Source organism: Salvelinus alpinus, unplaced genomic scaffold (genome assembly GCF_045679555.1).
Source record: "Salvelinus alpinus unplaced genomic scaffold, SLU_Salpinus.1 scaffold_274, whole genome shotgun sequence".
NCBI lineage: Eukaryota > Metazoa > Chordata > Actinopteri > Salmoniformes > Salmonidae > Salvelinus > Salvelinus alpinus.
The window spans coordinates 2,703-24,750 of NW_027256214.1; the positions used below are offsets into that span (position 1 = coordinate 2,703).

Genomic DNA, 22,048 nt, shown 5'->3' on the forward strand with positions numbered 1-22,048 from the left:
CAGATAATGACTGGGGTCAGGACAATACCAGTATCACCCTACTCAGATAATGACTGGGGTCAGGACAATACCAGTATCATCCTACTCAGATAATGACTGGGGTCAGGACAATACCAGTATCACCCTACTCAGATAATGACTGGGGTCAGGACAATACCAGTATCATCCTACTCAGATAATGACTGGGGTCAGGACAATACCAGTATCACCCTACTCAGATAATGACTAGGGTCAGGACAATACCAGTATCACCCTACTCAGATAATGACTGGGTCAGGACAATACCAGTATCACCCTACTCAGATAATGACTAGGGTCAGGACAATACCAGTATCACCCTACTCAGATAATGACTAGGGTCAGGACAATACCAGTATCACCCTACTCAGATAATGACTGGGGTCAGGACAATACCAGTATCACCCTACTCAGATAATGACTGGGGTCAGGACAATACCAGTATCACCCTACTCAGATAATGACTGGGGTCAGGACAATACCAGTATCACCCTACTCAGATAATGACTGGGGTCAGGACAATACCAGTATCACCCTACTCAGATAATGACTGGGGTCAGGACAATACCAGTATCACCCTACTCAGATAATGACTAGGGTCAGGACAATACCAGTATCACCCTACTCAGATAATGACTAGGGTCAGGACAATACCAGTATCACCCTACTCAGATAATGACTAGGGTCAGGACAATACCAGTATCACCCTACTCAGATAATGACTGGGGTCAGGACAATACCAGTATCACCCTACTCAGATAATGACTGGGGTCAGGACAATACCAGTATCACCCTACTCAGATAATGACTGGGGTCAGGACAATACCAGTATCACCCTACTCAGATAATGACTGGGGTCAGGACAATACCAGTATCACCCTACTCAGATAATGACTGGGGTCAGGACAATACCAGTATCATCCTACTCAGATAATGACTGGGGTCAGGACAATACCAGTATCACCCTACTCAGATAATGACTAGGGTCAGGACAATACCAGTATCACCCTACTCAGATAATGACTGGGTCAGGACAATACCAGTATCACCCTACTCAGATAATGACTAGGGTCAGGACAATACCAGTATCACCCTACTCAGATAATGACTGGGGTCAGGACAATACCAGTATCACCCTACTCAGATAATGACTAGGGTCAGGACAATACCAGTATCACCCTACTCAGATAATGACTAGGGTCAGGACAATACCAGTATCACCCTACTCAGATAATGACTAGGGTCAGGACAATACCAGTATCACCCTACTCAGATAATGACTGGGGTCAGGACAATACCAGTATCACCCTACTCAGATAATGACTAGGGTCAGGACAATACCAGTATCACCCTACTCAGATAATGACTAGGGTCAGGACAATACCAGTATCACCCTACTCAGATAATGACTAGGGTCAGGACAATACCAGTATCACCCTACTCAGATAATGACTAGGGTCAGGACAATACCAGTATCACCCTACTCAGATAATGACTAGGGTCAGGACAATACCAGTATCACCCTACTCAGATAATGACTAGGGTCAGGACAATACCAGTATCACCCTACTCAGATAATGACTGGGGTCAGGACAATACCAGTATCACCCTACTCAGATAATGACTAGGGTCAGGACAATACCAGTATCACCCTACTCAGATAATGACTAGGGTCAGGACAATACCAGTATCACCCTACTCAGATAATGACTGGGGTCAGGACAATACCAGTATCACCCTACTCAGATAATGACTGGGGTCAGGACAATACCAGTATCACCCTACTCAGATAATGACTAGGGTCAGGACAATACCAGTATCACCCTACTCAGATAATGACTGGGGTCAGGACAATACCAGTATCACCCTACTCAGATAATGACTGGGGTCAGGACAATACCAGTATCACCCTACTCAGATAATGACTAGGGTCAGGACAATACCAGTATCACCCTACTCAGATAATGACTAGGGTCAGGACAATACCAGTATCACCCTACTCAGATAATGACTGGGGGCAGGACAATACCAGTATCACCCTACTCAGATAATGACTGGGGTCAGGACAATACCAGTATCACCCTACTCAGATAATGACTGGGGTCAGGACAATACCAGTATCACCCTACTCAGATAATGACTGGGTCAGGACAATACCAGTATCACCCTACTCAGATAATGACTAGGGTCAGGACAATACCAGTATCACCCTACTCAGATAATGACTAGGGTCAGGACAATACCAGTATCACCCTACTCAGATAATGACTGGGGGCAGGACAATACCTGTATCACCCTACTCAGATAATGACTAGGGTCAGGACAATACCAGTATCACCCTACTCAGATAATGACTGGGGTCAGGACAATACCAGTATCACCCTACTCAGATAATGACTAGGGTCAGGACAATACCAGTATCACCCTACTCAGATAATGACTGGGGTCAGGACAATACCAGTATCACCCTACTCAGATAATGACTGGGGGCAGGACAATACCAGTATCACCCTACTCAGATAATGACTGGGGTCAGGACAATACCAGTATCACCCTACTCAGATAATGACTGGGGGCAGGACAATACCAGTATCACCCTACTCAGATAATGACTGGGGTCAGGACAATACCAGTATCACCCTACTCAGATAATGACTGGGGTCAGGACAATACCAGTATCACCCTACTCAGATAATGACTGGGTCAGGACAATACCAGTATCACCCTACTCAGATAATGACTAGGGTCAGGACAATACCAGTATCACCCTACTCAGATAATGACTGGGGTCAGGACAATACCAGTATCACCCTACTCAGATAATGACTGGGGTCAGGACAATACCAGTATCACCCTACTCAGATAATGACTGGGGTCAGGACAATACCAGTATCACCCTACTCAGATAATGACTGGGGTCAGGACAATACCAGTATCACCCTACTCAGATAATGACTAGGGTCAGGACAATACCAGTATCACCCTACTCAGATAATGACTAGGGTCAGGACAATACCAGTATCACCCTACTCAGATAATGACTGGGGTCAGGACAATACCAGTATCACCCTACTCAGATAATGACTGGGGTCAGGACAATACCAGTATCACCCTACTCAGATAATGACTGGGGTCAGGACAATACCAGTATCACCCTACTCAGATAATGACTGGGGTCAGGACAATACCAGTATCATCCTACTCAGATAATGACTGGGGTCAGGACAATACCAGTATCACCCTACTCAGATAATGACTGGGGTCAGGACAATACCAGTATCACCCTACTCAGATAATGACTGGGGTCAGGACAATACCAGTATCATCCTACTCAGATAATGACTGGGGTCAGGACAATACCAGTATCACCCTACTCAGATAATGACTGGGGTCAGGACAATACCAGTATCATCCTACTCAGATAATGACTGGGGTCAGGACAATACCAGTATCACCCTACTCAGATAATGACTAGGGTCAGGACAATACCAGTATCACCCTACTCAGATAATGACTGGGTCAGGACAATACCAGTATCACCCTACTCAGATAATGACTAGGGTCAGGACAATACCAGTATCACCCTACTCAGATAATGACTGGGGTCAGGACAATACCAGTATCACCCTACTCAGATAATGACTAGGGTCAGGACAATACCAGTATCACCCTACTCAGATAATGACTAGGGTCAGGACAATACCAGTATCACCCTACTCAGATAATGACTAGGGTCAGGACAATACCAGTATCACCCTACTCAGATAATGACTGGGGTCAGGACAATACCAGTATCACCCTACTCAGATAATGACTGGGGTCAGGACAATACCAGTATCACCCTACTCAGATAATGACTGGGGTCAGGACAATACCAGTATCACCCTACTCAGATAATGACTGGGGTCAGGACAATACCAGTATCACCCTACTCAGATAATGACTGGGGTCAGGACAATACCAGTATCACCCTACTCAGATAATGACTGGGGTCAGGACAATACCAGTATCACCCTACTCAGATAATGACTGGGGTCAGGACAATACCAGTATCACCCTACTCAGATAATGACTGGGTCAGGACAATACCAGTATCACCCTACTCAGATAATGACTGGGGTCAGGACAATACCAGTATCACCCTACTCAGATAATGACTGGGGTCAGGACAATACCAGTATCACCCTACTCAGATAATGACTAGGGTCAGGACAATACCAGTATCACCCTACTCAGATAATGACTGGGGTCAGGACAATACCAGTATCACCCTACTCAGATAATGACTAGGGTCAGGACAATACCAGTATCACTCTACTCTGATAATGACTAGGGTCAGGACAATACCAGTATCACCCTACTCAGATAATGACTGGGGTCAGGACAATACCAGTATCACCCTACTCAGATAATGACTGGGTCAGGACAATGCTTCACACCTCTTTAGTCACACCTTCTGTCTACACTGACACCTCTTTAGTCACACCTTCTGTCTACACTGACACCTCTTTAGTCACACCTTCTGCCTACACTGACACCTCTTTAGTCACACCTTCTGCCTACACTGACACCTCTTTAGTCACACCTTCTGCCCACACTGACACCTCTTTAGTCACACCTTCTGCCCACACTGACACCTCTTTAGTCACACCTTCTGCCTACACTGACACCTCTTTAGTCACACCTTCTGTCTACACTGACACCTCTTTAGTCACACCTTCTGCCTACACTGACACCTCTTTAGTCACACCTTCTGCCTACACTGACACCTCTTTAGTCACACCTTCTGCCTACACTGACACCTCTTTAGTCACACCTTCTGTCTACACTGACACCTCTTTAGTCACACCTTCTGCCTACACTGACACCTCTTTAGTCACACCTTCTGCCTACACTGACACCTCTTTAGTCACACCTTCTGCCCACACTGACACCTCTTTAGTCACACCTTCTGCCTGACACCTATTTAGGCACACCTAACTAAACTGAACTAAAACCATTTATTGGTGTGTAATATCTGACATTTTGTTTTTACAACAGTGAAATTATCAGGATAAAATATCAAAAGGTTTGTTTTTTACAGAAGCTTAAAGGGATAATTCGGTATTTTGGCAATGAGGTCTTTTATCTACTTCACCAGTCAGATGAACTTGTGGACACCATTCTTATGTCTCTGTGTCCAGTATGAAGGAAGTTCGAGGTTGTTTGTTGAGCCAATGCTAACTAGCGTTAGCGCTACGCCAGTTAGCAATTATTATTATTTTTAAATGATTTATTTAACCTTTATTTAACAAGGCAAGTCCATTGTGCTGCCGCTAGTCAGCAACTTCCTTCAAACTGCAAGCAGAAACATAAACATGGTATCCAAGAGTTTGGGTTACGTAGATAAAGGGCCTCATTAACCAAAGTATCCCTTTATGAGGACAAACGTATTTCCACAGTTGGGTCACTGGGCAGACGTACGAGTTCTCACCTTTGTGCACACTCTGGTGTATTTTCAGATTTCCTTTCTGAGCGAATCTCTTCCCGCACACAGAGCACTGAAAAGGTTTCTCTCCCGTGTGTATCCGCTCGTGCATCATCAGCTTATGTGCATCGGATGCTTCGTATCCACACGTTAAGCAGCGGTGAACCTTCTTGGTTTTGAACATGGCGGTTCCGTCTATATGAATGGTCTGGTGTAAGAGCATGTCGTAGACACGGGAGAATCCCTCTCCACATTTAAAGCAGCGGTGGGTCATCTTAGCTTTCTTCTGCTTCGGAATCTTTACCTTCTTCGGTTTGTCTTTTTTCTTCTTCGGCTGCTTTCGTTCTGGACTCTTCTTCCGTTTGCTCCTCCGTGTCTTCTCTTCCTCCTGGTGTTGTCGTTCCAGTGCTCCTGGTGTTGAGGCAGTTCCCTCACTACCGTGGCAGGAGTTAGGACTCATTCCTGTGGAGAGAAGAGAGTTCAGTGGGTCAGTATGGGTCGAGTTCCCTCACTACCGTGGCAGGAGTTAGGACTCATTCCTGTGGAGAGAAGAGAGTTCAGTGGGTCAGTATGGGTCGAGTTCCCTCACTACCGTGGCAGGAGTTAGGACTCCTCAGTATGGGTAGAGTTCCCTCACTACCGTGGCAGGAGGTAGGACTCATCAGTATGGGTAGAGTTCCCTCACTACCGTGGCAGGAGTTAGGACTCATTCCTGTGGAGAGAAGAGAGTTCAGTGGGTCAGTATGGGTCGAGTTCCCTCACTACCGTGGCAGGAGGTAGGACTCATCAGTATGGGTCGAGTTCCCTCACTACCGTGGCAGGAGGTAGGACTCATCAGTATGGGTAGAGTTTCCTCAATACCGTGGCAGGAGTTAGGACTCATCAGTATGGGTAGAGTTCCCTCACTACTGTGGCAGGAGGTAGGACTCATCAGTATGGGTAGAGTTCCCTCACTACTGTGGCAGGAGTTAGGACTCATCAGTATGGGTAGAGTTCCCTCACTACTGTGGCAGGAGTTAGGACTCATCAGTATGGGTAGAGTTCCCTCACTACCGTGGCAGGAGTTAGGACTCATTCCTGTGGAGAGAAGAGTTCAGTGGGTCAGTATGGGTAGAGTTCCCTCACTACCGTGGCAGGAGTTAGGACTCATTCCTATGGAGAGAAGAGAGTTCAGTGGGTCAGTATGGGTCGAGTTCCCTCACTACCGTGGCAGGAGTTAGGACTCATTCCTGTGGAGAGAAGAGAGTTCAGTGGGTCAGTATGGGTAGAGTTCCCTCACTACCGTGGCAGGAGGTAGGACTCATCAGTATGGGTAGAGTTCCCTCACTACCGTGGCAGGAGTTAGGACTCATTCCTGTGGAGAGAAGAGAGTTCAGTGGGTCAGTATGGGTAGAGTTCCCTCACTACCGTGGCAGGAGGTAGGACTCATCAGTATGGGTCGAGTTTCCTCAATACCGTGGCAGGAGTTAGGACTCATTCCTGTGGAGAGAAGAGTGTTCAGTGGGTCAGTATGGGTCGAGTTCCCTCACTACCGTGGCAGGAGTTAGGACTCATTCCTGTGGAGAGAAGAGAGTTCAGTGGGTCAGTATGGGTAGAGTTCCCTCACTACCGTGGCAGGAGTTAGGACTCATTCCTGTGGAGAGAAGAGAGTTCAGTGGGTCAGTATGGGTCGAGTTCCCTCACTACCGTGGCAGGAGTTAGGACTCATTCCTGTGGAGAGAAGAGAGTTCAGTGGGTCAGTATGGGTAGAGTTCCCTCACTACCGTGGCAGGAGTTAGGACTCATCAGTATGGGTAGAGTTCCCTCACTACCGTGGCAGGAGGTAGGACTCATCAGTATGGGTAGAGTTCCCTCACTACCGTGGCAGGAGTTAGGACTCATCAGTATGGGTAGAGTTCCCTCACTACCGTGGCAGGAGTTAGGACTCATCAGTATGGGTAGAGTTCCCTCACTACCGTGGCAGGAGGTAGGACTCATCAGTATGGGTAGAGTTCCCTCACTACCGTGGCAGGAGGTAGGACTCATCAGTATGGGTAGAGTTCCCTCACTACCGTGGCAGGAGGTAGGACTCATCAGTATGGGTAGAGTTCCCTCACTACCGTGGCAGGAGGTAGGACTCATCAGTATGGGTAGAGTTCCCTCACTACCGTGGCAGGAGGTAGGACTCATCAGTATGGGTAGAGTTCCCTCACTACCGTGGCAGGAGGTAGGACTCATCAGTATGGGTAGAGTTCCCTCACTACCGTGGCATGTAGAGTACATGCTATTGTGTGAAAACAGTGGCCACGTATTCCCTATATAGTACACTACTGTTGACCAGAGCCCTATTCCCTATATAGAACACTACTGTGACCAATAACATCTTCTAAACACGTGTATGTGACCAATAACATCTGCTGAACACGTGTATGTGACCAGTAACATCTGCTGAACACGTGTATGTGACCAGTAACATCTGCTGAACACGTGTATGTGACCAATAACATCTGCTGAACACGTGTATGTGACCAATAACATCTGCTGAACACGTGTATGTGACCAGTAACATCTGCTAAACACGTATGTGACCAATAACATCTGCTGAACACGTATGTGACCAATAACATCTGCCTAACACGTGTATGTGACCAATAACATCTGCTGAACACGTGTATGTGACCAATAACATCTGCTAAACACGTATGTGACCAATAACATCTGCTGAACACGTATGTGACCAATAACATCTGCCTAACACGTGTATGTGACCAATAACATCTGCTGAACACGTGTATGTGACCAACAACATGTGATTTGACTTTGACTTACCAAGATGAGGAGTATCCCAGGAAGCCTGTTCTACTACAGAATTCAACAGATCACCAACTTCCTCTTCCTCCCCTTCCTCCTCCTCTTCTTCATCATCTTCACCCTCTTCTTCCTCTTCCACCTCCCACTCTTCTCCATCCTCCTCTTCGTCCTCCTCCTCCTCTTCTTCTTCTTCTTCCTCATCCTCCTCCTCCTCTTCTTCTTCAATATGAATGTTCATCCCAGGTGTTTGAGTGATGTCCTCATGTCTTCGGTCAGGACCCAGGGACTCTGTCGACCCCGATTGAGGCCCAGGATCCTAGAATAAAGACAGGACTGTTTCTAGTAAAGTTACCATGGAAACCATGTTGGAACAAAAACGGGTTCAATAGAACAGTAAAATATATATTAATAATGTTTATAATGGTAACAATGGTAACAATATCTCCTATTAAAATGTTTGTTATTATTTTCTCCCACCTTGTTGATGTGTGACGTAGGGGGACTTCCTCCTTCACTACCAGAGTCACGGACAGGACTCTCACCTGTAGAGATAGGTTGGTATTATGGGTTATAATGAGACTACCAGGACTCTCTCCTGTAGAGATAGGTTGGTATTATGGGTTATAATGAGACAGGACTCTCTCCTGTAGAGATAGGTTGGTATTATGGGTTATAATGAGACAGGACTCTCTCCTGTAGAGATAGGTTGGTATTATGGGTTATAATGAGACAGGACTCTCTCCTGTAGAGATAGGTTGGTATTATGGGTTATAATGAGACAGGACTCTCTCCTGTAGAGATAGGTTGGTATTATGGGTTATAATGAGACTACCAGGACTCTCACCTGTAGAGATAGGTTGGTATTATGGGTTATAATGAGACAGGACTCTCTCCTGTAGAGATAGGTTGGTATTATGGGTTATAATGAGACAGGACTCTCTCCTGTAGAGATAGGTTGGTATTATGGGTTATAATGAGACAGGACTCTCTCCTGTAGAGATAGGTTGGTATTATGGGTTATAATGATTCTACCAGGACTCTCTCCTGTAGAGATAGGTTGGTATTATGGGTTATAATGAGACAGGACTCTCTCCTGTAGAGATAGGTTGGTATTATGGGTTATAATGAGACAGGACTCTCTCCTGTAGAGATAGGTTGGTATTATGGGTTATAATGAGACAGGACTCTCTCCTGTAGAGATAGGTTGGTATTATGGGTTATAATGATTCTACCAGGACTCTCACCTGTAGAGATAGGTTGGTATTATGGGTTATAATGAGACAGGACTCTCACCTGTAGAGATAGGTTGGTATTATGGGTTATAATGATTCTACCAGGACTCTCACCTGTAGAGATAGGTTGGTATTATGGGTTATAATGAGACTACCAGGACTCTCTCCTGTAGAGATAGGTTGGTATTATGGGTTATAATGAGACAGGACTCTCTCCTGTAGAGATAGGTTGGTATTATGGGTTATAATGAGACAGGACTCTCTCCTGTAGAGATAGGTTGGTATTATGGGTTATAATGAGACAGGACTCTCTCCTGTAGAGATAGGTTGGTATTATGGGTTATAATGAGACAGGACTCTCTCCTGTAGAGATAGGTTGGTATTATGGGTTATAATGAGACAGGACTCTCTCCTGTAGAGATAGGTTGGTATTATGGGTTATAATGAGACTACCAGGACTCTCACCTGTAGAGATAGGTTGGTATTATGGGTTATAATGAGACAGGACTCTCACCTGTAGAGATAGGTTGGTATTATGGGTTATAATGAGACTACCAGGACTCTCTCCTGAAGAGATAGGTTGGTATTATGGGTTAGACCCCACCCCCCCTATGGGAACAAGCACTGTTCATGACACAGACTGTTCACACCCCTCTTGTTGGTGGAGAAAACATTTTGCAGGTTTAAAGCTTATTTCCTGCAATTCTACACGTTTGTCATGGGGTGCAGGGAACATGTTGCAGTATTGAAGCCATGTGTAATGTGTATTCATGTGATATCTGAGTGACTCAAACAATGCAACAAACTCTATGAGCTAAAAAACGTTAGCTGACACGGGCTAGTTGACCCGGACGTTTCTGACCAGTTATTAGTATCTCTCTAAGGTATGTAATGACTGACCAGTTATTAGTATCTCTCTAAGGTATGTAATGACTGACCAGTTATTAGTATCTCTCTAAGGTATGTAATGACTGACCAGTTATTAGTATCTCTAAGGTATGTAATGACTGACCAGTTATTAGTATCTCTCTAAGGTCTGTAATGACTGACCAGTTATTAGTATCTCTCTAAGGTATGTAATGACTGACCAGTTATTAGTATCTCTCTAAGGTATGTAATGACTGACCAGTTATTAGTATCTCTCTAAGGTATATAATGACTGACCAGTTATTAGTATCTCTCTAAGGTATGTAATGACTGACCAGTTATTAGTATCTCTCTAAGGTATATAATGACTGACCAGTTATTAGTATCTCTCTGAGGTATATAATGACTGACCAGTTATTAGTATCTCTCTAAGGTATATAATGACTGACCAGTTATTAGTATCTCTCTAAGGTATGTAATGACTGACCAGTTATTAGTATCTCTCTAAGGTATGTAATGACTGACCAGTTATTAGTATCTCTCTAAGGTCTGTAATGACTGACCAGTTATTAGTATCTCTCTAAGGTATGTAATGACTGACCAGTTATTAGTATCTCTCTAAGGTATGTAATGACTGACCAGTTATTAGTATCTCTCTAAGGTATATAATGACTGACCAGTTATTAGTATCTCTCTAAGGTATGTAATGACTGACCAGTTATTAGTATCTCTCTAAGGTATATAATGACTGACCAGTTATTAGTATCTCTCTAAGGTATGTAATGACTGACCAGTTATTAGTATCTCTCTAAGGTATGTAATGACTGACCAGTTATTAGTATCTCTCTAAGGTATATAATGACTGACCAGTTATTAGTGTCTCTCTAAGGTCTGTAATGACTGACCAGTTATTAGTATCTCTCTAAGGTATGTAATGACGGACCAGTTATTAGTATCTCTCTAAGGTATGTAATGACTGACCAGTTATTAGTGTCTCTCTAAGGTATGTAATGACTGACCAGTTATTAGTATCTCTCTAAGGTATGTAATGACTGACCAGTTATTAGTATCTCTCTAAGGTATATAATGACTGACCAGTTATTAGTATCTCTCTAAGGTATATAATGACTGACCAGTTATTAGTGTCTCTCTAAGGTATGTAATGACTGACCAGTTATTAGTATCTCTCTAAGGTATGTAATGACTGACCAGTTATTAGTGTCTCTCTAAGGTCTGTAATGACTGACCAGTTATTAGTATCTCTAAGGTATGTAACGACTGACCAGTTATTAGTATCTCTCTAAGGTATATAATGACTGACCAGTTATTAGTATCTCTCTAAGGTATGTAATGACTGACCAGTTATTAGTATCTCTCTAAGGTATATAATGACTGACCAGTTATTAGTATCTCTCTAAGGTATGTAATGACTGACCAGTTATTAGTATCTCTCTAAGGTATATAATGACTGACCAGTTATTAGTATCTCTCTAAGGTATGTAATGACTGACCAGTTATTAGTATCTATCTAAGGTATGTAATGACTGACCAGTTATTAGTATCTCTCTAAGGTATATAATGACTGACCAGTTATTAGTGTCTCTCTAAGGTCTGTAATGACTGACCAGTTATTAGTATCTCTCTAAGGTATGTAATGACGGACCAGTTATTAGTATCTCTCTAAGGTATGTAATGACTGACCAGTTATTAGTGTCTCTCTAAGGTATGTAATGACTGACCAGTTATTAGTATCTCTCTAAGGTATGTAATGACTGACCAGTTATTAGTATCTCTCTAAGGTATGTAATGACTGACCAGTTATTAGTATCTCTCTAAGGTATATAATGACTGACCAGTTATTAGTATCTCTCTAAGGTATGTAATGACTGACCAGTTATTAGTATCTCTCTGAGGTATGTAATGACTGACCAGTTATTAGTATCTCTCTAAGGTATATAATGACTGACCAGTTATTAGTATCTCTCTAAGGTATGTAATGACTGACCAGTTATTAGTGTCTCTCTAAGGTATGTAATGACTGACCAGTTATTAGTATCTCTAAGGTATGTAATGACTGACCAGTTATTAGTATCTCTCTGAGGTATATAATGACTGACCAGTTATTAGTATCTCTAAGGTATGTAATGACTGACCAGTTATTAGTATCTCTCTAAGGTATGTAATGACTGACCAGTTATTAGTATCTCTCTAAGGTCTGTAATGACTGACCAGTTATGAGTATCTCTCTAAGGTATATAATGACTGACCAGTTATTAGTGTCTCTCTAAGGTATGTAATGACTGACCAGTTATTAGTATCTCTCTAAGGTATGTAATGACTGACCAGTTATTAGTATCTCTCTAAGGTATGTAATGACTGACCAGTTATTAGTGTCTCTCTAAGGTCTGTAATGACTGACCAGTTATTAGTATCTCTAAGGTATGTAATGACTGACCAGTTATTAGTATCTCTCTAAGGTATGTAATGACTGACCAGTTATTAGTATCTCTCTAAGGTATGTAATGACTGACCAGTTATTAGTATCTCTCTAAGGTATGTAATGACTGACCAGTTATTAGTATCTCTCTAAGGTCTGTAATGACTGACACGACAAGAGGAACTGACGATGAACTACCCAATTTCTACTATTCTTCTATGTCCTTGTGCATTCTACTATTACAATTTTCAAGAGTACATTTAAAAGCCGGACTGAGTTCCTTAAAACCACTGGGTTAGATAATGAGTCAGACTCTATTACTGTGTAACTGAAGAACAGTCAACATTCTGCCTCCACTTACTATGTTGAACAGAATCCCAGTCAACTTCTTCTCCATCAGAATTAATCAGCCCTCCAACTTCCTCTGCATTATCTGTGGCCCCTTCTCCATCCTCCTCCACCTCGTCCTTCTCCTCTTCGACGTTAGCCTTCAGCCCCAGTGTTTGACAGAGGTCCTGTAGGTTATCAGATACCATCTCCTGCCCCTGTGATGTGTTCTCCTCCTCACAGTGGATGGGTTTCTCTGCTTCTGTTGTGTGTGACCGCTGGTGCAAGTTCAAACTTCCTTTTGTAGCAAAATTCTTCCCACAGTCGGGGCAGGGGTATGGCTTCTTTCCTGTGTGGATTCTCACGTGGATCTGTAGAGATGATGACGTTTTGAAATGTTTCCCACATTCTGAGCAGCAGTGAGACGACGTCTTAGTTGTGTGATTCTCCTGGTGTTGTTCGGGTTCTGCTGCTGATGCAGAGAGACTCTCCTCAACTTTTTTGCCTTGTGATTGCTGGTGTATTTCTTTCAAACTTAGCGAGTCCGGTTTCTCTCCTGTGTGTTGCAGCTGGTGTCTTTTCAAGGATGTACAGAAGGTAAACCTCTTGTCACACTCGGAGCAGGCGTAAGGCTTCTCTCCAGTGTGCAGTTTCTGGTGTTGTTTAAGATATGCTTTCTGAGTGAAGCCCTTCCTACAGATGGAACAGCAGAAAGGCTTCTCTCCTGTGTGGGAGAGCTGGTGGGCAGTCAGGTTGGCTTTCTGGGTGAAGCACTTGCCACAGACAGAGCAGGAGAAAGGTTTCTCACCAGTGTGCACTAACATGTGTTGGTTCAAATTTCCCTTTTGGTTGAAGCTCTTCTCACACACGGAACATTTGTAAGACTTCTCCCCGGTGTGTTTCAGCTCATGTGATTTCAAGGTGTGTAGATAAGTATAACTCTTCCCACACACGGAGCAGGAGTGAGGCTTTTCTCCCGTGTGTGTCAGCAGGTGTCTGCGTAGTTTGTAAGCGCTAGAGAACTCTCTTCCACACTCCAGGCAGCAGTTCTTTGCCTGTTCAGGATCTCCCGATATAGAGGGACTGCCCTCCCCACTAGAACAGTGGAACCGTTGGTGTGTCTTCAGATGTTCCTCCCGAGTGAAACTCTTCCCACAGTCAGAACAGAAGCAGGGCCTCTCTCCTGTGTGAGTCAGAAGGTGTCGTTGTAGTTTAGATGGACATGGGAACTCCTTCCCACAGTCCAGGCAGCTGTAGCTCTTCCTGGGTTTGGGACTGGTCTTCTTCTCTCCTGTGTGTGTTGTGTTACGATGTTTTCTTAGATAATGCTGGGTAGGGAACTCCTCTCCACACTCTCTGCAGCTGTGTGTGTTCTTGGCTGTGTGATTGTCCTCCTCTAGTTCAGGTTCTCCTGAGGTAGAACTTGTCCCCTCACTGTGAGAGTGACGGCTGGAACTCTCTCCTGTCTCTCCTGTGGGGATATAGGAAGAGTCCGATCAGGATTGCTCAAGTGGAAACCAAAGGGGTGTATTCATTAGTGTACACCGTAGCAAATGAAAACAAGTGTTTCTTATAGTCCCTTTCCCGGTTTCGGCCATTAGCTTCCTAGTGAATACACCCCAGCTTGTGTAAGTGTTGCACTGTTTTGTTAACGCTGTACCTAAACAACACCGTCAGATGGTTTAAACATTCAGTCTGCCTCAGCCTCCACCTACTAAAAGTTAATGGAAATCTCTCAACCGACTTACCTCTCAATCGTAGAAAGTCACTGAAGTAGTCAAGGCTCCTAGGAACCATCTCTGGACCGCTGGTGCTCTGGTCACCATGGATACAGTCAGGAACCAGTAGATTTGACTGGTTTGGCTGGGGTTCATCAAAATCCTGATTGAAAAGTACAGTCAGAGATAGGCCTAGAAGATAATGTCATGTCATTGGCTTTGGTCTTCATAACGAACTGACTTGATAAAATAGTCCTTACTACTTGACAAATGTATACCAACTTCTACAAATGACAAGCTAACCTTGAACAAGACAATGCCAATGGAGTTGACTAAAGCAGAGCCATGTATTTACATAACTAGCTAACCAGCTATATCTATACCTGCTGTTTCTATGGCTTTGGGCTCAAGCTAAACAGGTTTTAGTTTCAGGGCAACTAGCTAGCTATAGCTAACTTCTCACCTCATACATTGTGTGAGCCGAAGCAACAACAACAAAAAATTCCCGAGAAAATGTTGTTCTCCGGCTGTAGCAAGCAATCAGTTCAAATGTTGCTTTGTTATGAAAAATCACAGCTATTTCGCAAAAATAGATAGCAGGCTAAGTTAGCATAGCATACTGAGCTAGCTAACGGTACTTAGCTAGCTAATAATGTTAGCTTAAGTTGTCGTTTGTAACTTCACGTCTGTCTGGTTTAATAGTTCCATATCTACGTTATCACAGGATGGAAATAGTCTACGCCAAGTATATTGAAGATATATTTGTAAATAACTCTAGCTACAATGCTTTTGAGTAAGGTTTATCTAAGCAGACTAGCTATGTTGACAGAACCGCCTAGAACTACTTCCGGGGCAGCAGCTAACCCGGAAAAAAGTTGATGCCATCACTGGACGCCATTCCACATAGTTTTGATATGGCCATTCTTTGATTGCATTAACCGCGAGGGGAGAATGGGAAAATGTTTAAATAAATCTGGTCAGTAAAACATTAGGTATTGGCTTTGTCCAAACGGTGTAGTTAGCTAGTCGTTACCGTTGCATAACTGTTACGTTTCCTGCTCATCATCAGACAGCTACATTTTTACCTTGGTACTGTTGGCTAGCTAATAGCTCCTGCTAACTAATTTGATGCTCTGCTCATACAGAGTCGATGTAGGAGTAAAACGACGATTGTTTTCTATTTGGTAAGTAAAGGCAGAGCGACTACATATAACCAATGAGTTACTGTTGTACCTAATGTTCCTGTTACATTAGTTTACGTTAGTCAAAATACAAGCCCTCATCGTGGGAACCTTGACATTTCATATATCTTACAAAAATATTTTTATTATCATTAATATTTTTTTCATTATATTGTTCTATTAAGTAAAAATGAAATAGTGACAGTAAATTAAAAGTAAACATTTCACGGACTTGACAAATATAAAATGTCACTATACATATTGCACGCCTGTATAAACTGTTTTTGTCTTACACCATATCGTCCTATTTACACAGGTGACCTCACAAGGGATTCCACTGTTCTGGTGACAGGAAGAAGATCGGACCCTGAAATAACTTGTCTTTGACAGAGACTCATAATGCAGCACTTCCTGAAGCTCCCGGTGTGGCAGGAGATATAGGAGACCTGTGAATACACAGGAGAGAGACACACCTCACACTAGTGACAACTCAATTTAATAGAAAGTTATTTTAATTTTATTTTTTACAAAAACATTCTAACTGCTGGGACAAAATGAGTTCTGAGAAGGAAACGTTGATGGATGAAATCGAAAAGAGTTTATGGAATTTAACTGAGGACAATTTACGCGACCTGTGTGAACGTTGTGGAATGGATGGCTCTGAAATTAAAGGGATGAATCATCGCTTATTAAGGCGTAAAGTCATGGAGGAAATGTGGGACAATACGGAGTCAATGAAATCAGAGGAGCAGGGAATGTCTTGGTTAGTCCGACTGAAAGACGACATCAGGAGGATACAGGAGGATGGTAGTAGTGCACTCATGAATACCAGCCAATCCGATGATGTAGACTGCAACGAAGAACACAACAAGGGGGACAGGGATTGTTTGCCTAGCAACGGACTGACAGCGGAGCCCTTGCATCCCAGCCAATGTGATGATGATGCTGTAGACTGTGATGAAGAATGGAATGAAGAGGGAGGAGCTGGGTTGCTTAGCAACACACCAGACCAGAGTAAATTAAAGAGGCACATCAGATCGCACACTGTTAAACAACACACAGTGAATCCCTCAGTGAAACCTCACCACTGCTCGGATTGTGGGAAGCAATTCATTGTAAAATCAAGCCTTAAACATCACCGGCTAGTTTTTCACACAGAACACCCTCACCGTTGTGGTCAATGTAAGAAGAGCTTCATAACTGCAGAAAGGCTGGAATCGCACATTAAGACACGACACCCGCCAAGTGATCCTCTGAAGAACCCACATGTGTGCTCTAAATGCGGTAGGGCATTCCCTGTGGCTGCCAGTCTTAGGAGACACCTGAGAACTCATACGGGGGAGAAACCGTACGTCTGCCCCAAATGTGAAAAGGACTACAGTGACTGTGGAAACTTGAGGAAACACATGAGAAGAACTCACCCAGTAGAGGAGATGGTTGTGGAGAGTTTCGCCACTCAGAGGAGCATCCCTACAGGAAATGTGGAGGAAATGCAGGACAATACGGATTCAATTAAATCGGAGGAGCAGGGAACATCTTGTTCACTCCAACTGAAAGAGGACCTCAAAGGGATACAGGAGGATGGTAGCGTTGTACCCATGAGTCCCGGCCAAGACTATGATGATGGTGCTGACGACGATGATGATGATGATGATGATGTAGACTGCAACGTTAAGGACAGGGATTGGTTACCTAGCAACGGACTGAAGGCGGAGCCCATGAGTCCCAGCCAATCCGATGACGCTGTAGACTGGGACGAGAAGGACAGGGATTGGATGGCTAGCGATGGGCTGGAGGTGGAGTCGTCTCCAGAGAGGCACACACCAGAGCAGAGAGTGAGAGGGGTGAGTACTTAAAGCAGAGAGTGAGAGGGGTGAGTACTTCAATTCACAGGGTCAAACAGGGGTCGCATTCACTTTTAGAAATCAGCATTTTTTTTAAACATAGACCATAAAGTGTTTTAAAGCATTTCCCTTGCGTTTTTATATTGAAAGTCAACCGTTTTTTAAAGCATTTCCCTTGCGTTTTTATATTGAAAGTCAAGCGTTTTTTAAAGCATTTCCCTTGCGTTTTTATATTGAAAGTCAAGCGTTTTTTAAAGCATTTCCCTTGCGTTTTTATATTGAAAGTCAAGCGTTTTTTAAAGCATTAACCTTGCGTTTTTATATTGAAAGTCAACCGTTTTTTAAAGCATTTCCCTTGCGTTTTTATATTGAAAGTCAACCGTTTTTTAAAGCATTTCCCTTGCGTTTTTATATTGAAAGTCAACCGTTTTTTAAAGCATTTCCCTTGCGTTTTTATATTGAAAGTCAACCGTTTTTTAAAGCATTTCCCTTGCGTTTTTATATTGAAAGTCAACCGTTTTTTAAAGCATTTCCCTTGCGTTTTTATCTTGAAAGTCAAGCGTTTTTTAAAGCATTTCCCTTGCGTTTTTATCTTGAAAGTCAACCGTTTTTTAAAGCATTTCCCTTGCGTTTTTATATTGAAAGTCAACCGTTTTTTGCTTCAATAGAGTGATCAACAGACATGCAACTACAGTTTTAATTCACATGCATTTCATTAGATGACAACAGATGCTATTTGGCTCGCAGCCACACAAGTAAATGAGCTTACAATAAAAAAACAAGGTATATTTTTCCAAAACGATGCACGGCCATCATATTTATAATGTTAATCATAGAAAGAATGGAGCCAGATACATTTCCTGATGTTTTGCTTTGAAGTTAATCTTTAAGCATTGTAACTGAACTAAAGCACACAGCAGTCAGAGTGGTGGAATGTAATAGGTCAAGACGAGAGCGAAGATATTTAATCCGATTACAGAAGTGCAACTGAAGCACAAAAGTGTCCTTTTTTAAATTGATGATTTGAAGTGAAACCTACTGAAGTTTTACAAAAACGCAACAAGATATTTTTTTCTGCGTTTTATCTTTCCTTTTATGCGTGAAGAACTGCGTTGATGCGACCTCTGCTTGAAGTGTGTTTTATCTTTCCTTTTATGCGTGAAGAACTGCGTTGATGCGACCTCTGCTTGAAGTGTGTTTTATCTTTCCTTTTATGCGTGAAGAACTGCGTTGATGCGACCTCTGCTTGAAGTGCGTTTCTCTTTCCTTGATTCCTCTCATCATTGATTCCTGGACCTCCTTCTATAAATGCATTGGAGGAGAAGGTTCTAGGTTCTTTATCCTCCAATGTATTTTAAGAAGGATGCCGAGTAATCGAAAGATGATGAGAGGAATCTAGGAAAGACTTCTGATTTTCTCTGCAAAGATTTTAAAATGACTTGACCGGTAGGAAAGTGTTTCCTGACTCATTCCATCTCTATTTTTATGATTTTCTAGGACAAACCTCCCCCGCCCCCCTTTGCCCTCCCAGAGTCCCCGGGGCGTGCCTCTCCCGGTAGCGCCTTATTGTGCGGTCTGAAGAGGGTGTCTGTGCAGCTAGTCGACTGCAGGAAGACACCAGGGCAGAGTGGCCATATAATACACAAGACAACACAGACAGGAGAGAAACCCCACAGCTCGTCTAATGCTGAACAACACAAAACCCTCTCAGGAGACAGACCTAGCTCCCATATCTGTGATCACTGTGAGAAGAATTTTGGCACTGCTACAAATCTGAAAACACACTTACTTTATCTGTCTGGAGAGAAACCACACATCTGCTCTGAATGCGGAAAGAGTTTCACACAGGCCGGCTGTCTTAAGAGACACCTGAGAACGCATACTGGGGAAAAACCGTACGTCTGTACTCGTTGTGGGAAGGCTTGTACTGATTCTGGAAACTTAAAGAGACACATCAGAAAAACTCACCCAGGAGAGGAGGTCTTTGTGAAGAGACTTGCCTATCAGAAGAGCGTTCGTAATGCTAAAGAACGCAAACAAACCTACTGCGGAGATGGCTCCCATATCTGTGATCACTGTGGTAAGAATTTTGCCACAGCAGGAAGTCTAAAACTACACATACAGAACCTGCAGAGAAGGAGAGAGAACTTGACTGCAGACAAAGCTCATGTGTGCTCTGAATGTGGAAAGGGCTTCCATCAGGCAGGAAGTCTTAAGAGACACCTGAGAACTCATACTGGGGAGAAACCATACATTTGCCATCATTGTGGGAAGGCTTGCAGTGATTCTGGAAACTTACAGAAACACATCAAAAGTCACATGGGTAAACAACACACAGTGAAACCTTACCTCTGCTCTGAATGTGGGAAGCAATTCATTGGAAAACAAAGCCTTGAACATCACCGGGAGGTTTTTCACACAGAACACCCTCACCGCTGTGGTCAATGTAAGAAGAGCTTCATAACTGCAGAAAGACTGGAATCACACATAAAAACACGACACCCGCCAAGTGATCCTGTGAAGAATCCACATGTGTGCTTGGAATGCGGAAGGGGATTCCCTGTGGCCGCCAGTCTTAAAAGACACCTGAGAATCCATACTGGGGAGAAACCGTACTCCTGCCCTCAGTGTGGAAACAGTTACAATGATCGTGGAAATTTAAAGAAACACACCAGAACTCACACAGAAGAAAAACCTTACCACTGCTCGGTGTGCGGGATGAAGTTTCGTCATACAAAAACGTTACAACGGCATCACCAGGAGAACCACAAGGGGGAGACACTGGGTCCCATCCACAGGCACCAAGACCCTCTTCCATGCCCCCACTGCGGGGAGAAGTTCTCTACCAAGGCTCTTCTAAAGGATCATCTACGGACCCACTCTAGCCGTGTCCACTGCTCCCGATGCGACAAGACCTTCTCCACTAAAAGTAACTTACTGGTTCATCAGAGGATACACACTGGAGAGAAGCCTTACCTTTGCCCTCAGTGTGGGAAGAGTTTCTCTCTGGCAGGGAGTTTAAAACTTCATCTCCGGATTCATGCGGGTGAGAAACCTTACTGCTGTACTTACTGTGACAAGAGATTCACAAGTAAGAGCCACTGCAATCTTCATCTGCGAATCCACACTGGAGAGAAGCCGTACCAATGCCCTGACTGCGGGAGGAGGTTTGCTGACGGTAATGTCTTGAAAAACCACCGGCGGACCCACACAGGAGAGAAACCGTTCCAGTGCCGCATGTGCGATAAAGCCTTCGCCCAGTTGACCAGTCTGAAGAAACATCAGGAGACACACAGGCAAACTCCGCCTGTCTCTGTCCCAAGACTCCCTAATCCCTACCTACCACACAATCAGCATGTCCCTTATCCCTACCCATCACAGACTCAATGGTAACCTTGTTTACACCTGACCAAGTTGTCCGGTGTCCTGTTACCTGGTAACCTGACAGGTTGGTAACCTGTCTGTTACCTGGTAACCTGTCTGTTACCTGGTAACCTGTCTGTTACCTGGTATCCTGTCTGTTACCTGGTAACCTGTCTGTTACCTGTCCCAGATAGGAAGGATGCATTTCTAACGTATTGGGACAGGAACCTAGACTCAGTCTGTCCCAAAAACCCAACCTACCATGCACTCAGTGAATGGTAACATGCTTAAACCTGTCCCTTGTAGATAACTAGATGTAAATTAATGGAAGGATCCATTTTCTTTAAAAAAATATAAAAAATGATTTTATTGAGACAGGTTTGCAGTCGTTGAGGATTGATATACTGTGTATAGAGCTTGGAATAGATTGTTATTTTGTTCATCTGTCTCAAAATAATTATTTGGCTCAAAGTTCATATTTTAGCTACAGAGTTTTTGTATTCACAGTTGATATTTGGATATGTTGTTCATTTTAAAAGGTGTTTAAAATTCATAGCCGAACCTCAACTGGTGGAAATAAAATGGTGACAATGATATGTTGTTGGACTAATTATTTATCTAATTCTTTGAGTAAGAAGTTGTATGCATAAATATGTGTCCTAGGCAGGGGTCGAAGTAAGCCGGTAAGCTCTGGTACCGAGTCCCGGAAAAATAAATATTGGGGGTACACCGTACCGGTAAAATGTGAACCTATCACAATAATTTCTAAGAAATGGCAAGAAAACTAGAGAAAATTACACCATT

General features: G+C 43.4%; 2 protein-coding genes across 2 annotated transcripts; one reads left to right on the forward strand and one right to left on the reverse strand.

Annotated features, from left to right (window-relative positions):
• Positions 1-5,468: 5,468 nt before the first annotated feature.
• Positions 5,469-15,734, reverse strand: LOC139567346 (zinc finger protein 850-like; the record flags this gene model as incomplete). Its single annotated transcript, XM_071388737.1, has 6 exons — positions 15,320-15,734; positions 14,887-15,019; positions 13,173-14,609; positions 8,753-8,817; positions 8,294-8,591; positions 5,469-5,947 (listed from the first exon to the last, which is right to left on the reverse strand). Coding segments are annotated over exons 1-6 (2,421 nt in total), but the record flags the coding sequence as incomplete, so codon positions are not given.
• On the forward strand, positions 15,731-21,838 carry LOC139567345 (zinc finger protein 585A-like). Its single transcript, XM_071388736.1, has 4 exons — positions 15,731-15,832; positions 16,002-16,040; positions 16,354-17,881; positions 19,379-21,838. The coding sequence occupies exons 3-4, from the start codon at positions 16,592-16,594 to the stop codon at positions 21,272-21,274; spliced, it is 3,186 nt and encodes a 1,061-aa protein (XP_071244837.1). The 5' UTR covers positions 15,731-15,832; positions 16,002-16,040; positions 16,354-16,591; the 3' UTR covers positions 21,275-21,838.
• Positions 21,839-22,048: the final 210 nt, after the last annotated feature.

Bases quoted from the DNA above. Each gene is read 5' to 3' on its own strand.
- LOC139567345 (XM_071388736.1), top strand. From the start codon at position 16,592: ATGAGTTCTGAGAAGGAAACGTTGATGGATGAAATCGAAAAGAGTTTA. The intron at 17,882-19,378 runs GTGAGTACTTAA...ATGATTTTCTAG, and splicing joins CAGAGCAGAGAGTGAGAGGG to GACAAACCTCCCCCGCCCCC.